Source organism: Mytilus trossulus, chromosome 2 (assembly GCF_036588685.1).
Source record: "Mytilus trossulus isolate FHL-02 chromosome 2, PNRI_Mtr1.1.1.hap1, whole genome shotgun sequence".
In the NCBI taxonomy this organism is placed as follows: Eukaryota; Metazoa; Mollusca; class Bivalvia; order Mytilida; family Mytilidae; genus Mytilus; species Mytilus trossulus.
In genome coordinates this window covers 5,026,471-5,050,192 of record NC_086374.1, presented here as the reverse complement: position 1 = coordinate 5,050,192, position 23,722 = coordinate 5,026,471, and the positions used below count along the sequence as shown (strand labels likewise).

The window sequence follows — 23,722 nt, the reverse complement described above, 5'->3', positions numbered from 1 at the left end:
GTAGTTGTTATCTTATAGTTCGTGTCTATGTATGTTGCATTGTCGTTTGTTTTTTGTTGTACTTCTTTTGTTTTTTTTCTAGTGTTATTATTGATGTGTTTCCATCGGTTTTCCTTTGTAACTCGGATTTGTTTTCTCTCAATTGAACAGCGGTATACTACTGTTGCCTTTAAGAGTTTAAGTAAGAGGACGAATCATTTGATATTTACAAGTTTTATTTCTCTCTTCCATTATATATAAAAACGTTATTATTATGAGGATAATGCATTATTCATGCAGTGTTCTTATGATTATAAACACTATTGCGACACATCTTTCCACAAATCTAGATTAAGGCTATGGAAATCTTCGCAAGCTATTTTCTTGTTTCTAAACATGCTAAAAAAGAAAAAAGAAACATATGTATTCTAAAATTAATCTTTCATAAAATATGTGGTTTATTCATCATTTAACGTGAGTTAAATAATAATAACGATAATAATAATACTAATATTAAATCACTTAACACGAGTTTTCATATTTTGAATACAAACTTCATAACTAAACAAAAGATGACACAGTTAACATTTTACAGTTTTGTCACGGAAAAAAGGCAAGGTTGGTCACTGATTTAAACTATTAGCTGTCATCACAATTCTTGATTCCCCAAATCTACAATATGATTTTTTGTTTGATTAACGTTTCATTAGAACAATTTCACGAATACTCGATTTATTTTCACCAGCTTGTCCCATTACTCGAAAGATTCAAACATCATAAACTGTCTTCCTGAGAATAACTAAACCGTGATTTATATTAACCAAGACAGATTCGATAAAAGGATTACTTAACATTTGAGAATGGTTAACCTACATTTTTTTATATCACTAGAGTTCAGCAGTCCTAAAACAAAATGATTGCAAGAAGATTTTGAATGAACACTGCAAACTATCTATATCTATATCGAAGAAGACAAATAATATATACGCCTTTCATATGTGACAATCCAAACTCCGAACTCAATTTCCATGCTAGGCATTATTTGATATGGATTTAATGTTATTTGATGTCTTTGTACATATTTTGTTTGACTAAAAAGGATTATCAAGACTCAGGGAAAAAAATTTAAAACAATTAGAGAAATAAAGCCGATTCAAATAGAATGTTTGTCAACATGAGGATGGCTTACCAGTACACCCGCCTGGTAAATAAAAACAACAACTTACTAAAGTTAATGTAAGATTTCATTTCGTCCTTTTCAATCGTATTTTGAAAATTATATCTCATTACCAGTAAACAATTTAAGACAAATATGTTGGTTTATTTTCACATATTATTATCACCAATAAAGCTGGTGGCAAAACTATTTTTATACATACCTTCTATTAAACAAATTATCAATTCAACCAGGAAATATTAGGAGTATCTCTGTTTTAGTTTATGGACTTTTAATATGTAAAGAAATATTTCGTATCAGGATTTGTAGATCACAGATGAATGTATGATTCAGTTTGATAATTGGCGATGGCGATTCTCTATTATACCTTTAATTTGCTAGGTGTTTTTAGGGAAATTTTAAAAATATTAAAATCTAAGAAAACCGCGTTAAATTTTTATTACATTAATGTACCGTCGTGTTAATTTACGCCTGGAAAAAGACTGTCTCATTAATGTAATTTGATGTAGTGTAAGCTTACCTCTTCAGGAATGCATTAGGTTGAATCTTGGGTAGGTTAAAATTGTCACAAAACAGTTTTGACAATCTCATTGATTTGATGGAATTTAGTTGATCTATCATAAAAAAAAGAAAGAAATTGTTAGCATCTTTTTGTCTGTAATATAGTGCTACTTCAAAAACAACATTTTAAAATATAAAAAGTTGATTTCATTGATTTTATTGATAAAAAAATGTTCTTATTATAATCCGGTTATTCTATCTAAAGTAACTGACTATAATCTGGCATAGATATAAAATATTGGTCCTGGTATCTATGATGAGTTTATTTGCAACCACTGGGCTGATGCCACTGCTGGTGGAGATTTATTTCCCCGAGGGTATCACCAGCCCAGTAGTCAGCACGTCTATGTTGACTTGAGTTATCATTGATACATGTGATATGTTCAAAATTATAAATTAACAGAAAAAACTTTGATTTTTTAAAAACTGGGACTTTTCTACTTCCGGAATAGATCACTTAAGCCGTATTTGGAATAACTTTAAGAAATGTTTGGTCCTCAAAGCTCTTCAACTTCGTACTTTATTTGGCCTTTTAAAATAGTTTTGATTCGAGCGTCACTGATGAGCATGTTGTAGACGAAACGGGCGTCTTGCGTAAATATAAAATTTTGGTCCTCGTATCTATATAATGAGTTTGTTTGCAACCACTGGGTCGATGCCACTGCTGGTGGAGATTTATTTCCCCGAGGGTATCACCAGCCCAGTAGTCAGAACTTTTGTGTTGACTTGAGTTATCATTGATATGTGCATAATGATCAATTAACAGTAGCAAAACCTTTTTTTTAAAACTAAGTCTTTTCTACTTCAGGAATAGATTACCTTAGCCGTATTTGGAATAACTTTTAGGTATTTTGGTCCCCAAAGCTCTTAAACTTCGTACTTTATTTGGCCTTTTAAACATTTTTGATTCGAGCGTCACTGATGAGTCTTTTGTAGACTAAACGCGCGTCTGGCGAAAATATAAAATTTTGGTCCTGGTATCTATGATGAATTTATTCTTAAATGTACGTCAAAAGATTTATTGTTTTCAATTTTTAACGGTGAAGTTCCTTTGAAACCTTCTGATTGTGTGGATTTCCCCACGAACCATTCGCTAGCTCCGTGTCTATAGTGAAATGTTAAATTTCAATAAAGTATACGTTATCTTTGTACAATTGGAAAATTAATGCAATCCGTTTTTTTCATTTTAACAAATTACATGTTTTTTATTATTCCATATGTACACAGTCTTGGTTAGGGTAATTTGGCTGTATCTGTATGTATGATACATATATAATTTAACTTTTCGGAACTTTTGGGTCCATAATGCCCTTTAACTTTGTACTTGTTTGGATTTATAACTATTTTGATCTGAACGTCACTGATAAGTCTAATGAGAGATTTCCCGTTTTGCTACCGTACCAACCGTAGTACGAACTGGTAGCTGTCATTGAACTTTTGGAATAAATTCATATATGCCCTTAACGACAATGTGTTTTTGTGTAGACGAAACGCGCGTCTGGAGTACTAAATTATAATCCTGGTACCTTTGATAACTATAATGAAACATTATCTAAAGTATTTCAATGAGTATTAGCTACAACTTGGTATAGGTTTCATTTAGGTATGTTACATATTTATAACAAACGGTATTGTGTGTACTCGATTAACCTTTCAACAAACCGTTGCAAGTAATCGTTGCAACGAACGGTTTGTAATTAAGATTTATTTCCCCTGAAATTGCACAGGCCAAAATGAAGCTAAACATAAAGCACATTCATTTTTAATCTCACATTTGCCTGATATATTGATGTAATAGTATAAAATTGAAAAGTTGGGATATTTTGTGGATAGGGTTTAAGAAAAGATAATAGTCTTAGAATAAGAACTATTCTAATATTCAAAATTGACCTCATTCAAAATATATCATGCTAAATATAAATATAAAATCTGTTTCCATATTGAAATGGCTCAAACTTAAAACAGCACATGCTATGTTGCACGACAGAGCAAGTCTTTAAGAATAATTTTTATGCATAACAGTATATAATACCGTTCATCAACTAACTTGTTTGAAATACATAATCAGAAGATATCCTTGTATTCTTTGATTGGTTATTTTAGTTGTTCAAACTCATAATCTTTAATACGCTTCTTATATTTTTGTCGAGCCTTTGGTTTATTTCGAAAAAGCGAGACATAGCGATCCTACATTCCGTCGTCAGCGTCGGCGTCGTCGTCGTCGGCGTCGTCCACAAATATTCACTCTGTGGTTAACGTTTTTGACATTTAAATAACTTTCTTAAACTTACATTGTTTTCTACCAAACTTGGACAGAAGCTTGTTTATGATCATGTAAAAAAACAAAATTCTGGTTTTTCCGTATTTTACTTATAAATGGACAAAGGGCGTTTCAATTTCAACTCAGATCGTTTAAGGTCTGTTTGATTCATGCACTTGTGCACAACTAAGTTATCCCATTAGGAATCATAAACAAAGTGTTCTAGGAACTTTAAAATCGCTATCATCAGATAAATCGTTAAGCTAGTTTGTTTGTGATACGCAACACAATTCTTCAATGTTTCATCATGATAAATAAAATAATTTCATGCATTTTTGTGATTTTACTTTTTAATGATACCTTAAAAACAGCACCAGCCCTGTTTAGCTTGCTGTTCGGTGCAACCCAAACCTCCGTGTTGAAGATCGTACTTTGACCTATTAGGGTTTTTCTTTTACACATTTTGACTTGGATAGAGAGTTGTCTCATTGGCACCCATAGCACATCCTCCTATATCTTCTAACCGTTTATTGTTCAAGAAAAAACTTAATTTACAATGCAGAAGAGAACTACTCAGATATATGTTGTTAAAATGACGACAGATTTTGGTTAATCACATTTTAATAGTTAATATAGCAATTCGATTTATTTTGTTTTATTTGCAATTTAATTTTTTTTCTAATCATGTATTTCACCAATTCCCCGTTCCTTGTCTTTAAATAAAATCCAGATACAATAACAACTGATTCATTTATAGATGGCTGTAGATGGCATATTAAACTAGAGGCCCTAAAGAGCATGTGCCGCTTACCTTGGTCTATGTGCATATCATAAACGAAGGACACAGATGAATTCATGACAAAATTGTGTTTTGGTGAATGCGATGTGTTTGTAAATCTTACCTTACTGAACATTCTTGCTGCTTTCAATTATCTGTATCTTATGAATCTATGAATCTATCCCAATAGTTAAAATCTTATGTAAAAATTTAAAAAAATTACTAAATTTATTAAAATTGTTTAACATTGACTATAAAGGGCAATAACTCCTTAAGAGGTAAAGTGACCATATTAATTGTGCTGACTTATTTGTAGGTTTTACTTTGCTGTACATTATTGCTATATACAGTTTATTTTTATCAATAATAATATTCAAGATAATAACCAAAAGCTGAACATTTTTTCTTAAAATTACCAATTCAGGTGCAGCAACCCAACTACATTTTGCCTGATTGGTCTAAAAATTTCAAGAAAGATAGACCCTGACCTAACAAACAATTGTTTCCTTTCAGATTTGCTCTAAATGCTTTAGTTTCTGAGATTTTAGCCAAAAATTAATTATACCTTATGTACTATATTTAGCCATGTCGCCCATCTTGGTTCGCTAGCCAGGTAATTGGACACATATTTTAAATTAAATATCCTAATGATGATTGTGGACAAGTTTGGTTAAATTTGTCAGTAGTTTCAGAGTAGAATATTTTTTGTAAAAGTTTACAAAAATTGACGAAAAATTGACAAAAATTGACTATAAAGGCAATGACTCGTTAAGGGGTCAACTGACCATTTTGGTTATGTCTAACTGTTTTGTATATTTTACTTTGCTGAACATTATTGTTGTTTACAGTTTATCTCTATCTATAATAATATTCCAGATAATAACCAAAAATGGCAAAATTTCCTTCAAATAAACAATTCAGGGGTAGCAACCAACAACGGGTTGTCCGATTCATCTGAAAATTTCTAGACAGATAAATTTTGCACGGATAAACAATTTTTTACCGTGTCAGATTTGCTCTAAATGTTTTGGTTTCAGAGATATGAGCCAAAATCTACATTTTACCCCTGTTTTCTATTTTTAGCCATGGCGGCGATCTTGGTTCAAAATCCTTTCTTGAACGACGTAACTGAAATAATGAGTCTATAAATACATATCGTGCAACAAAATGATAAAAAATGTTAAAGTTAATTCTTGCATTCGTTTGATACATCTTAAACCTACCCCGAGTGAATCCCGCCTTTCCACGGGGTCTCTCATACCAGTGTCTATCACCACTTTTCAAGGCTTGAAACTGGCGTATAAATATGCATTGGAAGGTTGGGCCTAGCAAACTACCTGCTTTTGGTGTTTCAGAAACAGCCCCAGCATACAAATCAATGTGTGATGCGTGTCTGAAAATAAGTGCATTACAATTCCCTTGGGTTATACTTTATGCATTTTATCTTAGACAACACAGGGAATAAGACAATTTCATTCGATATAAAACTAAACAATACATTTTGTGTAGTTCAGCTCCTTTATCTAATTTTATAATTCAATTAAAAATCTCAATTCTTAAATCTTCGACTGTTCAATGCTCTTCAACTTTGTCCTTTAGCTTTCTAACAATTTTGATCTGAGAGTCACTGATGAGTCTAATGTAGACGAAACGAGTTATAAGCCTAGTACCTTTGATAACACTTGTTATGTTTGTTAAATGAAGCTGTGCATCTCCAGTGTTCAATATTTGAGGATAACTTATTCTAGAACACTTGTCTTGTATACTGACATCTTTATAATACAAAACATTATTTCCTCTGGGACGGAAACATTGCTGGTTGATTGTTGGTCCCCGACGGTACCATATGCACAGTAGTCATAGAAGAGGGACGAAAGATACCAAAGGGACAGTCAAACTCGTAAATCTAAAACAAACTGACAACGCCATGGCTAAAAATGAAAAAGACAAACAGAAAAACAATAGTACACATGACACAACATAGAAAACTAAAGAATAAACAACACGAACCCCACCAAAACTAGGGGTGATCTCAGGTGCTCCGGAAGGATAAACAGATCCTGCTCCACATGCGGCACCCATCGCGTTGCTTATGTGATTACAAATCCGGTAAATAGTCTAATTCGGTAGGTCAAATTCATGAAAGGGAAGGGGATTGTAGTTACGACGTAAGGAACATATCCGATATCATTTGTGAAACGGTTATTCCATAACGGTCAACCAACTCGTGATGGCGTCCGTAAAATTTACGAAGGGATGATTTCAACTTCACCATTTAGAACTCTTGGTTTAATAGCTTCCTTGTAAGCAGTAACCCTCTATCAAGAAAATCATGAAAGGAAATACAAGCACGGGAATATCGTATCAATTGGGAGATATATACCCCGTATGCAGGTGCTGCTGGAATGTTGCTACTTAGAAATGGAAAGTTCACAATTGGAAAGCTGAAATCATCTCTTTTGTCGTAAGTTTTGTCTTCAACCGACCCTCATTGTCAATTTCTAGATGTAAGTTATCCTAAACTACTTTTTTACTTTGATATGATCACACGTGTAAAAATGACTAATCATGATATTTATGTTTTATGCAATAAAATAGGAATGGTGGCAATATATTAAAGTAGACACTTGAAACATTCATACCTGTATAGTTCTTTGATTTTATCAGAACTTTATGTTTTATGCAATAAAATAGGAATGGTGGCAATACATATTTGGATACATATATTTCTTTTCATCGAGCCAAAAGCAGAGCCTTAACTTCAGGAAAAGAAATTAATCAACTTGATTTTATAGACAAAACCCCATAGAAAATATGCATCTCAAATTTTGTAAATCTACTCTAGGGATAAGAAAAAATGCATCCAATTTAGGAGCAAGAGTTGAATTAGGAAGATTGCCTATAGAATGTTTTATTAAAACACAAACACTTTTATATTTAGCTAGACTATATAATAATAATATTAATCCATTGTTAAAGGAAGCTTTTTCTCTAGCACAGTCTCTAGATTTGACAGGAACTTACTCATGGTATACATATGCTAAAACTATTGTTAAAGAGACTTACGTTGACCTAAATATTCTTTCTACTTGTAAGGACATAAAAGATGTAAATAAAATAAAAAACGATATAAAGTTAAAAATGAAAAATAGATATGAATATTTAATTCAAAATAAATTTCAAAACATCGATGATAAAAGTAATTTTTTTCTCTATAAAAAACTTAAAAAAGATTACAAATTAGAATATTATCTAAATACATCTAATTTTCAGATAAGGAGATTAATCACTAAATTTAGAATAAGTGATCACTCCTTCTTGATTGAAAAGGGGAGATATTTTAAATCCCAAGAGAGGAACGTCTTTGCCATAAATGTAAAATAGTAGAAGATGAGAAACATTTTTTACTATATTGTGAGTATAATAAAACTCTAAGAAATGACTTTTTTCATTACATATGTGCAGAAAATAATAACTTTAATAATTTAAATGAAGAAGAAAAAAATCATTACTTACTAAATCCATCATCGCCTTTACAAACAAATAAGTTAGGATCCTTCTTGAAAAAGTCATTAGAACTGAGGGCAGGGGACTCTTAGCAACTTGTTTGTTGTTATAAATTTTAATGCTGTTCATATTTTTTGTGTTTAATATGTATGTATATATGTTTATTGTGTTTATTGTATTAATATATGTTGGTCACAAACTGTAAAGTTTATATGACAATAAAATATTTGATTTTTGATTTGATTAAAGTAGACACTTGAAACATTCATACCTGTATGGTTTTTTGATTTTATCAGAACTTTCTTTATCATAGTTTAGGTAATGATATGAACAAAATGAACGTTTTCGATTCTTGTATTTCAACAACTAAATCAGGTTGGGGTTCTTGAACAAAAGTGGAAACTGAAAAGTCGTTTTCAAAAGCTCCTTTCTGTGCTAGTAGTTTAGGATAATGATGCTATAAAATACTTAAATTTTTTACTTTGATATGATCACACGTGTAAAAATGACTAATCATGATATTTATGTTTTATGCAATAAAATAGGAATGTTGGCAATATATTAAAGTAGACACTTGAAACATTCATACCTGTATAGTTCTTTGATTTTATCAGAACTTTCTTTATCATGATCGAAAATAATATCATCGCAAAATTTTACTGGTATTAAACCACAAAACTGTCTCCATGAATTGTAATCTGGCAGACCATGATCTCGTCCTCTCTGAATATTTCGAGCAGCTAAATCATGACTTGCGCCCTCCATTTTGAACAATTTGTTCCGTACTTCTGGCTGGAAAAATCTACAACATATATGTGGGCTTATCTAAAATATCCACATGAAAGAGGGACGAAAGATACCAAAGGGACAGTCAAACTCGTAAATCTAAAACAAACTGACAACGCCATGGCTAAAAATGAAAAAGACAAACAGAAAAACAATAGTACACATGACACAACATAGAAAACTAAAGAATAAACAACACGAACCCCACCAAAAACAAGAAGATTCACAATTGCAATTTACATAACATTTCGTTTACAAGATATTTTGAAAAGAAGTCTTATGCTTTTTTCGAATGATAGCGACAAAAAAAATGGCTTACCGATAAAAGTAAAATAAAGACTTTTAACGTCTAATCTACTAATAATTACTTACTATCGTGACTATAAATGATCATTGAAGAATACAAAAACATAAAAAAAAAAAAGGAAATGAAACAAACAGCACCCGCAATTCAAATTATTTGAAAAACTGGCCGTAGGTGTCTAACAAATCAGAAAAGCGTACGCTGGTAGCATTTCATCGCTTTCGAAATGAGGTCGTTTTGTTCAGTTATTTTTGTTGAAAAAATATGACATATAAATTGAAAGAAAGATGTTTCCCCACCTTTTGTTAATACAACGAAATGTTCAGATTAGCACGATTCGATACCATATATTTTATGATTCGATACTAGAACTGTCCAATTTCAATATGTCACATTTTCCCATTTGATTAGGGATTTACGTTTTGAATTTACCTCGGAGTTCAGTATTTTAGTGATTGAAATTTTCCTTTCCCCTTGATAACTTTTCAATTTTACCTGTCTGCTTTCATGCACTGTTCATGTGTAAGCCATCTTGCAATTTTGTCTGTATAACTTCCATCTTCTTTCAGAATCATATGAGTGCTGAAGAAGTTGTCATCAAGGTTTTCTCGGTACAAGGTTCTATAGTCTTTAGATAAGTAAGCTATACTAGGTACGATTAAGGTGTGTCCTATTCGCAGAGCAGCGGTCGCAAAAGAATTTCTAATTCTGGGGTCTAATTCTTGGTCGTACATGTCTTTGAAGGGACTTCTTCCTCTGCGACGAATACGTAATCGATGTCGGTTCATTGCCATCTTACCAACCATTAATGGTAAATATTCGTCATAAGTAATGTGTTGAATTAATGCTATGATGATTTTCCTGGTTTCTTGAAAAACTATTTCGTCCGACCAATGTGGGTTAATTTCTGGAAGTTTTCTTGCTATAGCATTGTGTTGTCTGACAAGTAGAAGATGATTCATGCCAAGGTTGGGAATTTCGTCGACTCTGAAATCCCCTGAAACCGAATAAAACGTTATTTCATTACTTTAAAGATGCATTTATGAAATAAAAGAAGCGGCATAATGTTGGTATGCCTCAATTTTATATTTGGGTATTTGGGTATTTGGTTATGTACGATACGTATATATTTTTACTTATAGAATCGTTGTTTGAACGCATTCGACATGGTAAGGTCTGTGGTAACAATGTTATATTTTTGCGCCAAGTACACACGTTTCAGCACTCATTGACTTAGGATAAAACATTCTTTTGACAGTTACAATTTCTTTATCGTGTTCTTAATTTTTTTTTATAGCATTCCAGATAACTATACGAAGCAGGTTAAGTTATCTTAATAAAAGTGATAATTACTATCATTCGTGTAATTAAAATTGATAAAATGCAAATAATTTTCTTTTTTCAGTTGATATAGATGCAGTCTCAGGCATTTGTCTCATAATTTTTTTCGCTATATACCTTGAATATTTTGTTTTTTTTGCTATATACCTTGAATACTGTAAATTCAGAAATTATTGCGAGGTTTTTATTATTGCGAATAATGCGACAGAGTTGTAAACGCAATAATTAAAATTCGCATTTTGTAATATTTTAACTGAATAAAGATCATTTCAGATTTAGTGATCCGGTGGCATGAAATCCTTGTAATTTTTTCTTGGTTTAAAGGGTAAAAAACAATTCCAATGTTAACAAATAGTAAAGTCTGAAGAAAACCCTTTTCCCGCCAATTTCTAAATGTCTTGTATTTTGAAAACCACACACGAGACTAATGATTTTATTACTTTATTTTGTTTAAATATCAAAGTTGTTTTCATTTTAAGCAACCACATGAAATCCTTATTATTTTAAATTAGAGCAGCAGACATCCTTAAGTTGAAATTGACAAAATCGCAATAATAAATGCACGCAATAATTTCTGAATTTACAGTATTTTGTTTTGAGACAAGTGCCTGTGAATGCAGTTCATTTTGAAGTAACTGTTGTCTTCAACTTAATTATTGATTGGATTGATTATTGCTTACTTGACGTTCTGTGAATATCATTTAATGCACATGCAGGACGAGAAAAAACCCAATGTTTACAAGTTCTGAATGGTATGACCAAGGAGTAAAAAAAAAAAACCGAAATCCGTTCATTAACCCAAAATTAATAAAGAACTAATGTCTTTTGATTACAGTTAACAATATTTTGTATAGTTTACTGTTATGGTGAAGTTAAGTCACCAAAGTCGATACCAAGTGATATCATATTTCACTAGTTATAAAACATGTAAGAAGAAATCACAAAAAAGTCAAATTAAATAAATGCTGAACTCTAGGGAATATTCAAAACGGAAAGTTCCTTATCAAGTTGCAAAATTAAAAGCGAAAACACATCAAATGGATGGAAAACAACTGCTATGTTCCCGGCTTGGTGAAGACATTTCTTGATGTAGAAACGGGTGGATTGAACCTGAAGTGATAGCTAGTTAAACCGCGCACTAATTCTATTATATTGACACCAATGTGTGAACAAAACAAACAGACAGTTTTTGTACATAAATAAGGCCCTTAGTTTTCACATTTTCATTTTTGGGGCTTTTATAGCTAACTGTGCGGTATGAACTTTGCTCATTGTTGAAGATCGTACGGTGACCTATAGTTGTTAATTTCTGTGTCATTTTGGTCTCCTGTGGAGAGTTGTCCCTTGGCGATCATACCGCATCTTCTTGTTTTATATATAATATGGAAGAATGTCAAAAATAAGGGAACAAACAAAATGGTATTATAAGCTTAATCAATAATAGTACCGAGCCACGACAAAGGGGTAGGCTAGCAGTAAAGGTTAATAATATACAAAGACAAACGAAAGCACAATATAACATACAATTAAGCTGACAAACAACGTCAGTAGATATAATTTTTACTTCTAGACCATCATTTCTTTTATATTTGTATCTTCCGAAAACGTTTTCTTGAAAAGGACGAGACGTGCTTTTTGACATTACCCAGAATCATCCACTCTCTGCCCAGACACTGAAAATCTTCAGTCTTATGGGCGGGTGCACGAAACTCAAACGGTGTACCATTTTGCACTTTCAAATATAACGTTGGTTCGTGAACAAATGTCTGCACTATATTGTATTTAACTCTATTGTCTTAATTATAGTTTAAACATAGGTGAATCAAACCTGCTAAATGACAATGATGTTGTGGCTGGATTTTACGACATTCTCCATTTGGACTTTCTGGCAGCATTTTATTTGAACTCATTTTTAACAATCCTGTAAGAAATAAGACTATGAGCAAATTTGTTATCTATATTTTTAATACTTTGTTTTTGATATGTGTACACAATGTGATTGCATTTCGTTTGAAAATGTCTAACACCATTCGAGAAAAAACTCATTTAAGGTAGCACAATACAAAGATTGTTTTAATTCCGATCTCAAACTTTTAGAATGCTGTTACTTTCTGAAGACTGCAAATAAATTATTAAAAGATGTGTATATATATAGATATATGATTTATCTTTTAAATGAATGCAATATTTTTGTTATGCAATCATTATGTAAAAAAAATATTATGCAATTAATGGCAAAATCTTGGTCAGTTCACTTGAATGAATTTTCCTCTATCATCTCTATAACTATACAGGAAATGTTACCAAACACAGCAGGAGCTTCAAATTGTCGCTATCGTATTCCATTCTCTCATAAGTCTAAAATTAGCGTAAACATTCTTAACACATAAGAGTGGATAATGTTTGAATAGGTGTAAAATTTGATCTATACATTCTATCCGAAATCTGAGACATCCTTTTGAAGATAATGGCTATAGGAACAACATATAATAACATCAACCCTCTCGAAATATCTATGAAGAATCTAATTTCAATTGAAGGTGGAAATTTCTTGTTAAATTTAGAAGACACAGTTAACATCATAATTGATTACATAATTGTTGCATAGTACTAACATTGCATTAATTTGAAAGATTAACTGTCAGCTACCAATAAATATCACTTTTATAAATTATCAAGCATTATAAAGAAAGTTACAGGATTTTAAAACTTGGGAATTGGTGGTATAAAATCTTTGTATTGAGCTACCTCAATATACAATTTATCTTATTTTGCTGATTATGCTAACAATCAAACCACAACGAGACTACCGCATAATTGATTAATTTCAACCAGTTAGATGTACTAAATTGATAAGGAATCACCTGTATGCTTTCTCTTTCAAAGTATTGTTCCATCCAAATGAATATAGCGTACCCAATGAATATGCGTAACTTTGTAATCATGTCTCTTACCTTCATGGGAAAACACCATCAAGTTGTCTTTATACTTTATTTTTATATTATGGACTTGCATTTATCCAAAGTATATTTCTGATATTTATAAATCAGAATATGTTGTATTTCTTTGCAAAATCAAGTATTGTTGGTAGAGGTTAGCTAACCATCACTATTGATTATTATCAGGTATACATTTGAGGGAAACAAGCCGAAAAAAAACTTTATCGCGGTCCGTTTTTTTCTGTTTTTACACGACATCAGGAACGCCAAGAGCCGAAAAATGAAAGAGTCGAGGATGTATTAGAACCGAAACAGCTAAAAAGCTGTATGACCAAAAACGATTTTTAAAAAACCTGCACAATTCATCTCAGGTCAACCTCGCCTGAGAGAGTTTTGTTTCTTTTAAATATGTCTAAATCAAAAACTGAAAATTTAAGAAAGGTTTGTTATTATTCATACCAGTATTGGGTAACTAACTACTCAGCTTTTGATACCCTCGGGAACTGACATTTTACCAACAGCGGTTAGCAAAATGAAAAATCAGAAAAGTACTGAAGCCCGAGGAATATTCATAAAGGAAAATTTCTAATGAAAGGGCAATATCAAAAGCTAAAAAAAAATAAAAAAATGGATAAGAACTGTCATATTCCTGACTTGGTACATACAATTTCTTGTAGAAAATGGTGGATTAAACCCCGTTTTAAAGCTAGATAAACCGCTCTACTGTATGACAGGCGCATCAAATTCCAATGTATTGACAAAGATGTGTGAACAAAACAAACATTAACATTGCTTGTGATTACATCAAGTGCTGTAAAGATGAAATTATTAAGTAACTAGTGCATCGATTAGGATTAGAAACATCAAGACACAAAAAAGAGAGAAAAGCACAATCCCGAAAAGGAGCGATAGCGGGTGCGTCTACAATTTATAATTCGATTGAGAAAAAATAATTCGGGTCACAAAGTAAAACTGAGAAAACACATCAAATATAAGAGGAGATCTACGAATCAACAGAAACACAACATTAAAATGTAAAACACACAGAAACGAACTAGATAGGTGAAAATGTCGCATCAATAAATGACACATTAGGCAGGTTAGCATATTAGACAACTCTACTGGTATATAATGCAACAAGACCACAAAAACATGTCGCTAGCTAGTCTTATCTCATAACTCTGTTGGTGTATTTTTTTTATTTTATGAGAAATAGGGAGTTTAGAATTGAAAAGTTGCAAACATCAAGTTTGTCATAGATAATATTTTGAAGTCGTGCCTCTGATTCAATATCGAAGAAAAGATAAAGATGTGAAGCAGAACTTCTACTTTCAAGTACAACCTAAATTGTTGCACAAAGAAAATTGGAGCCCGTATCTACTCTTGTGGTTTTGTACTCAAAATTCCATTTTGTACGGACAAAAGTGACTTTTGTTCAACAAAAATGAGTTCAGTTTAACAAAATTTGTATCATACTACAAATTTGAAATTTTGTCATACAAAATTGTCTATCAGCGGACAAAAGTCACTTTTGTCATGACAAAATTCATTTTTGTTACACAGACTTGACTTTTGTTACCTAATTTGAAAATTGAGCGACAAAAGTCAATTTTGTATTTAAATTAGTTTAGTTTGGTTTCTGTGAACTAATTTGATTACAAAATCCACTTTTGTTACACAAAATTGACTTTTGTTACACAAAAATTACTTTTGTTACACAAAATTGACTTTTGTTACACAAAATTGACTTTTGTTACACAAAATTGACTTTTGTTACACAAAATTGACTTTTGTTACACAAAATTGACTTTTGTTACACAAAATTGACTTTTGTTACACAAAATTGACTTTTGTGAGACAAAATTGACAAAATTTACTTTTGTCTCATCAAAATTGACAAAATTGAATTTTGTCTCAACAAAATTGACAAAATTGAATTTTGTCTCAACAAAATTAACAAAATTGAATTTTGTCTCAACAAAATTGACAAAATTGAATTTTGTCTCAACAAAATTAACAAAATTGAATTTTGTCTCAACAAAATTAACAAAATTGAATTTTGTCTCAACAAAATTGATTTTTGTCTCACGAAAGTCAATTTTGTCTCACGAAAGTCAATTTTGTCATCACAAAAATGAATTTTGTCGTCCCAAAATTGACTTTTGTCTCAACAAAATTTACAAAATTGACTTTTGTCGCAACAAAATTGACAAAATTGACTTTTGTCTCACCAAAATTAACAAAATTGACTTTTGTCTCAACAAAAATGACAAAATTGAATTTTGTCTCAACAAAAATGACAAAATTGAATTTTGTCTCACAAAAGTCAATTTTGTCTCACAAATACAATTTTGTCTCACAAAAGTCAATTTTGTCTCACAAAAGTCAATTTTGTCTCACAAAAGTCAATTTTGTCTCACAAAAGTCAATTTTGTCTCACAAAAGTTAATTTTGTTTCACAAAAGTCAATTTTGTCTCACAAAATTGAATCTTACCGTACACAATTGACTTTTGTGATTTAATTTCCATATCAGGTAACAAAAGTCAATTTTGTATGCAAATATGTTTATATTTGCATACCTTTAAGACAAAATTGACTTTTGTCATGACAAATATGAATTTTGTCTACACAAATGAATTTTGTCATCACAAAATTGAAGTTCTCACAAAACAAGTCTGTAGCACATAGTTTTGTAAGACAAAAATGATTTTGTTATGACAGAATTGAATTTTGTACAAAACCACAAGAGTCCCATTCGGCGCCCCGTAGTATCGTCATCTATAAGGAGCTATACTAAGTACATTGTTGTTCAAATTAAAGTATCATAATATATGAAAGTAACAGTTTGTGATTGAAAGAAAATAAATGATACTGTTACATAGCATAGAAACTTAAAACAGAAGATTGTATTATATGTGTGAATGACAACTCGGTATAAGATTAAGCTATGGTCACTTAAATACAACTAGGATCTATCAAAAAATCAAATATTAGGGGTTTATGCTGTTACACGGTGTAAACGTTTGCCTTTCAAAAAACAGTCAAATGTACTTCGATTTTGTCGAACATATTTTCTTAGATTACAAATGAATTCACACTTCAAGCATTGAAGACAATATAAATTCTTGCAAAAATTATATTGAGAAAATAAGTTGACATAATCACTGATAAAAGAATAAATTTTATACTTAATAAATCTGAGTTTAAAAATTAAACTTACAACGACAATATGAAAACTCTGAAAAGAAGAAAAAAATATTAAGGTCTTCTTGTCGGGTATTTGAGCTTTACAGTGATAATTTTGATCAAATAATGTTCTGGTTATTTCATAATGAAAAATTTGATGACCTACCTCCATGTGTATCACGTAGTTTTGACATTTGCTCCTCAGTAGATCCATAAACCATAGATCCATCAATAAACGATGTAACGTCATTCATTTGTTCCCTTTGTCCTGGCAATATGATTAAAAGTTTTAGATTTTTATAGATTGAAAGGAAGCTGCAAGTCATGAAATATATTTGTATATTCTTTATGGTTCTTGACTTATCAGTTATTCTCTTAACATTATAACTTACAAAAGGTAATTTTTTGAAGACGGTGGCCACGAAGAATTTCATGAATATTCCAACAGTATACAAATCAACTTATAAGGAGCAGCTTCACTATGTTACCTAACGAATTATACTATTTACCGGATTTGTTATCACATAAACAACACGACGGGTGCCACATGTTGAGCAGGATCTGCTTACCCTTCCGGAGCACCTGAGATCACCCCTAGTATTGGTGGGGTTCGTGTTGCTTATTCTTTAGTCTTCCATGTTGTGTCATGTGTACTATTGTTTGCCTATTTGTCTTTTTATTTTTAGCCATGGCGTTGTCAGTTTATTTTTGATTTGTGATATTGACTTTCCCTCTGGTACCTTTCGTCCCTCTTTCACTAAGCGCTAGTAATAAAACTAGACGAATACATGTATAACATCAAAAATATTTCCAAACAGTGAAACTTATGCGACATTTTAATAGCGTTTTCGTTGAACAGTTGATTAGACAGTTAGATTCCTGATTGAAGGTTTAACACTAGTAATTTTTGGATCCCTTTGTAGCTTGCTGTTCGATTTGAGCTAAGGCTCCGTGTTGAATGCCGTTCTTGAATGTAAGAAACGAAGTAAGCTCAAACATACATAGATATAGGAAAATGTGGTATGAGTACAAATGAGACAACTCCACCCAAATAACAATTTATAAAAGTAAACCATTATAGGTCAATGTACGGCCTTCAACACGGAGCATTGGCTCACACCGAACAACAAGCTATAAAGGGTCACAACATCACTATTGTAAAACCATGTCTTCCATGACGATGACTAACGCGAAAATTTTTCCAATTCAGCGTGTCATTAAAAATATGGAATCTTTTGTTTCAAGAACGTTCCGTAGAGCAGTAGATCGGTTTTCCATTTTTTGAATTTGATGCCACTGTCATACAAGTGAGAGGCTTGTCTAACTTTAAAACGACCATTTTCTACAGAAGACAATGTATGTACCAAGTCAGGAATATGACAGTTGTTATCCATTCGTTTGGTGTGTTTGAGTTTTTGATATTGCCATTTGATTAGGGACTTTCCTTTTTTTTTAATTTCCTCTGAGTTCAGGATTTTTGTGATTTTACTTTTTCCCATTTATCAGTTAGCTTAACAAGCATTTATCAAGACGAATTGAGGTAATTTGAATTGAAAAAACCCATATCGTGTCGGATTGTTACATAAAAGAGATGAATCACTTTACCAGTCACACAGCTTTTGCCTGCTGCAGATGATCTTACAAAGTTTAAACATCTTAAACTTTTGAAAAATGGATCATCTTCTGGTACTGGTATAACGTAACAATCCTTCCTGAAAAATTCAACATTACAGATATCATTGGTCAAAACAAATTATTTTCTCTCAGTGATGTATAGATATAGATTACTGAAAATACATTATTTTAAACTTTGATTGGACAAACTATGATCTGGAAATTAAGGTCTTAAGGCATGCCATTCTATTTTTGATACCATACGAACGGGGGAAAGGCAAAGTGACATTTAGTATCATCCCTTCGTAAATTTTACGGACGCCATTACGAGTTGGTTGACCGTTATGGAATAACCGTTTCATAAATTATATCGGATATGTTCCTTACGTCGTAAATACAATCCCCTTCCCTTTAATGAATTTGACCTACCGAATTAGACTATTTACCGGATTTGTAATAACATAAGCAACACGACGGGTGCCGCATGTGGAGCAGAATCTGCTTACCCTTCCGGAGCACCTGATATCACCCCTAGTTTTTGGTGGGGTTCGTGTTGTTTATTCTTTAGTTTTCTATGTTTAGTCATGTGTACTATTGTTTTTCTGTTTGTCTTTTTCATTTTTAGCCATGGCGTTGTCAGTTTGTTTTGGATTTATGAGTTTGACTGTCCCTTTGGTATCTTTCGTCCCTCTTTTAATAGTATATGATATATCTATGTTGCAACATGATATTCCAGTACTTAATCTACGTATGAATCTAACGATTTTTCTCTCGATTATTTTTCGAAAAAAAAGAAATCTGCAAATCATAGGTGTATCGAAGATCAAAGATATTGTAATAACTGTTTTTTGTTTAAACACTTCGGCGATAGGATATGCTATGGATAAATAATAATAAAATACTTTCATTGCATTATTTGTAAATAGCATTTCACTAATCGTTATAATTTATCTTCAATTTATTCAGTAGACGTAATAATAATTTAGCGCTATAAAACCAGGTTCAAAACATCATTTTATACATTTGAAAATGCCTATACCAAATCATGAATATGACAGTTGTTGTCCATTCGTTTGATGTGTTTTATCATTTGATTTAGCCATTTGATTTGGGACTTTCCATTTTGAGTTTTCCACGGAGTTCAGTATTTTCGTGATATTACTTCTTAATGTTGAAGCTTCTGAATACTATACTATATTAGTTTCAATAACGATACATTTTTTTCTGCATCCAATTCGCATTTCGAAAATAAATTACCCTTCATTGGTGATAGAGGCCAAAATATCTAAAAAACCAAAACAAACTAAAAAAATAAAGTTTATAAACCAAAATTCTATACTAAACAATATTAAAGGGACCAAAAGTATAGCCACAGCTAAAATAAAATCAAAGCTTTATTAGGTAAGAATAAAAAGGGTAACTAAATTGTACACAATTAAAATCAATCATCTCTAAAGATTAAAAACTATATATGTGTAGTGGTGTAAAATGTCCAAATGAATGCATATGCCAAAATTCTGGTTAAGAAAGGAAAATTAAGGGATAAAAAGATAAATCTGTTTGAACAATTCCCTTTCATATACTTACTCCAAGGAATTGGTAGGATCACAACAATCCAGATCAGCTGGATGGGAATTGGAAAAAAAATTAAAACAGTTATATTTCTTAACTTATTCCTTGTTTTCTTATTTACTAGTGATTGTAGATGCTAACTTACCAATCAGTAAGTGCAACTACTATTAACACATGAAAATATCCTTCCTCAATGCTACCTTGTAAGAGCAAAGTTGTGATTTGCATGTCATTGAATTGATTTGCTACGGATGTCTTCATTAACATCTCTTTTCACATGTACAATTTTATAATTATAACTGCAATTAATTCTTTAATGTAAAACAACATGATAACAGAAAATGAAAACAACACGTCATAAGTTTCATGCGTCCGGCGCGCCTCTCTGGGTTGACATTCATCATGAACGCTCAAAGCAAATATTTGAAAGCCGAGGTTTGAAAATCTAAATAGTGAAGAGCTATAAAACCAAAACAGACAAAACACATATTTCTTTTAACTTATTAAAAAGATTATGAATTATTTGCATAGATAACTTCTGGAAAAAAAGGAAATATATTTCGATAATTCTCTAATGTTTTTATAATTTTTCAAAATTGCGTTATTAAATATTGCATACCTCCTTCGCCTGGTGTCGCTGCAACATCATGTGCTATAAACTGCCCATGAGCCATAAACTGTACTGTGTGAATTGCAGACAAGATGGTTGTATTCTTTGCATCAAAAAGCTTGTTACTGACAAGTCTTGCACTCGGCATGTCAGGGTGGTCTCTAGGAGCATCACCTAGTTAGATATGTTTCAATATTTTTATCCAAAATCAAGACTTACTTCATATCTTTTTTAAATGCAAGAAGTATATGGCTATCCTTTTATAATTGTTATAAACATTGAAATGCTTCCCGTCATAGATTGGTTTTTTGATAGAATAGTCTTTCTGTTTATGTATTTCTGATCGAAATGAAAAGTCAAATAACAAAATTACCGAACTTGGAGGAAAATTTGAAACGGAAAGTCACAAAATCAAGACTAAATATAAAACTTAAACACATCAGACAATTTGATAACAGCTGTGATATTCCTTGCTGGTACATGCATTTTCTGAGGTAAGAAAATGGTTGATTGAACCTGGTTTTATAGTAAGCTAAACCTCTCACTTATACTTGTAAGAGTAAGCATAACTAGTAATTGCTGAAACAGTTGTTAAACACCTAAAGACATTGAAGTTTTGCTCAATAGCAGATTTTTTTTCATCGATCGATGACGTAAGGTAACAGCAGTTTAACGCTGTTCAAAAGTCATACACCGTTTAAGAGAAAAACAAATCCGGGTTACCCACTAAACCCGAGGGAACACATAAGAAAAAAACCGGAACAACAAAAACGCTTTACTGCAACAAAACCAATACCCTACATACATAGAAACGAACTATTATATAACAAATGTCATATTTCTAACTTGGTACAAGATATTATTGGTTGAACCTGTTTTTATGTATTGCTAGTCAAACTTACCATTTATATGGCTATGTTTAAACATACCACTAAAATGGAAACACTAAGTGACAGGAATACAGTACAAACAAATGGAAGAACAGTCAGCACATAGAAATACATAAATAAATAATATAATACCGGTAGTACATTACAATATGTAGATCGCAGAATAACAACGGACACCTCCCAAGAATTAAAGACAGCATAGAACATTTAAACCTGCACATCACATGAATGGATCAACGACACAAAAAGTGACTGATATGGAAAAAGTAAAATAACAAAAATACTGAACTCCGAGGAAAATTAAAAACGGAAAGTCCCTAATCATATGAAAAATCAAATGATTAAACATATCAAACGAATGGACAACAACTGTCATATTCCTGACTTATTACAGGCATTCTCAAATGTAGAAAATGGTGGATTGAACCTGGTTTTATAACGCTAACCCTCTCACTTGCATGACAGTCGCATCAAAGACAAGGAACGATCCTCATTGCCAAAGAGGGACGAAAGATACCAGAGGGACGTCAAACTCATAATTCGAAAATAAACTGACAACGCCATGGCTAAAAATGAAAAGGACAAACAGACAAACAATAGTACACATGACACAACATAGAAAACTAAAGAATAAACAATACGAACATAACCAAAAACTATGGGTGATCTCAGGTGCTCCGGAAGGGTAAGCAGATCCTGCTCCACATGTGGCACCAGTCGTGTTGCTTATGAGATAACAAATCCGGTTAATAGTCTAATTCGGTAGGTTACATTTATGAAAGGGAAGGGTATTGTAGTTACGACGTAAGGAACATATCCAATATCATTTGTGAAACGGTTATTCAATAACGGTCAACCAACTCGTGATGACGTCCGTAAAATTTACGAAAAGATGATTTCAACTTCACCATTTGGAACTCTTGATTTTATAGCTTCCTTATGAGCAACAACCCTGCCAAACTGTGTAAATACTTGTAATAAAATTGAGAATGGAAATGGGGAATGTTTCAAAGAGACAACAACCCGACCATAGAACAAACAACAGCAGAAGGTCAGTCTGTTAATTGTTTAAAACCATTCGACCGCCTGTATAGATGAGTTTATTGGATAAGTGATGTTGTTGTGTAACTACTTCATTCATTTTTATGCTTACCTTCACTATACATCGGTGGTATGAAGCGACCCTGTGGCGTAAATGACATGCCTAGGGAAGGGTTGATCAAATTGTTACATGCCCCATTAGCTGTACGGTAACGATCAGTATCATCATTATTACAAGTCAACTTTCCAGGACATTCAACTGATGAGGGTTCTTGGTTTGGTAAATTTGGCATCATTTCGTCTAGGTTTCCTGACCTGCAACCATTTTAACACTGTTTACTCTTTTACAAGTTAAGTTAGTTTTAAGTAATTTAATAAATGGATTTGTGATATTTAAGGGAAACTAACTAATCTGATGCAAACAATAAATAAACCTAGAATCTAATTAAGTTTTATTGTTTACGTTAATTTGTTTATGTTATGAAAAATATGTAAATACATAGAAAAAAAGAATCACATTAAATGTATATCCCTAACTCTTGTAATGGCATGAAACAATTTTGCATTCTATGAAGGTTTTTTTTAATGCAGTAATGCATTTAATGTAAGTCAATCCATATACTTACACGTATTTAAACAAAAGTAGAAGCGCCGTAGTAAAGAAGTCTTGCATTCTATAATGAGACAAAACATTATATTTAGAAACAATTTTGATAATTTGTCAAATTTTACTAATATCACTTCTGTTTTGAAGGCCTAAAAATCACGGATTCCAATAACCAGTCGAACGAAGTCGGTTATGGATAAGGTATTATCCCTTTAAGAACTATAAAAACAACCACAATGTATCTGCAAATACTAACCATTAAGCCAACAAAATAAATGTGTACGTCGTAGAAGATGATTATCAATTGCAATAGCACATAATTCTGGGGCAGTACCAATAATAATAGATGTTCATTCTTTCAGTAACCAGTATTTCTGTACTGGTACTGTTTCGTGACATATAACAAATTGGAAATTAATTTTATTAATTTTTATAGCCTTAGGATTAAGATTGAATGCTCCTAAGGCTTTGTTGCTCAAAGATGGGCAGTGTCAGTGTAATCTCTTCGGGCTTTAATGTCCATGAACCACATATTTTGCTTTTTGAATGTTTTCATGTTTTTCCAGAGA

General features: G+C 31.8%; 1 protein-coding gene across 1 annotated transcript; it reads right to left on the bottom strand.

Annotated features, from left to right (window-relative positions):
• Window positions 1-299: 299 nt before the first annotated feature.
• Window positions 300-23,249, bottom strand: LOC134704801 (peroxidase-like protein). Its single transcript, XM_063563584.1, has 12 exons — window positions 23,173-23,249; window positions 22,659-22,861; window positions 20,625-20,789; window positions 20,021-20,057; window positions 18,425-18,531; window positions 16,986-17,087; window positions 12,522-12,614; window positions 9,848-10,349; window positions 8,852-9,064; window positions 5,979-6,148; window positions 1,677-1,770; window positions 300-378 (listed from the first exon to the last, which is right to left on the bottom strand). Exons 1-12 carry the CDS (start codon window positions 23,217-23,219, stop codon window positions 300-302), a joined length of 1,812 nt encoding a protein of 603 aa, XP_063419654.1. The 5' UTR covers window positions 23,220-23,249.
• Window positions 23,250-23,722: the final 473 nt, after the last annotated feature.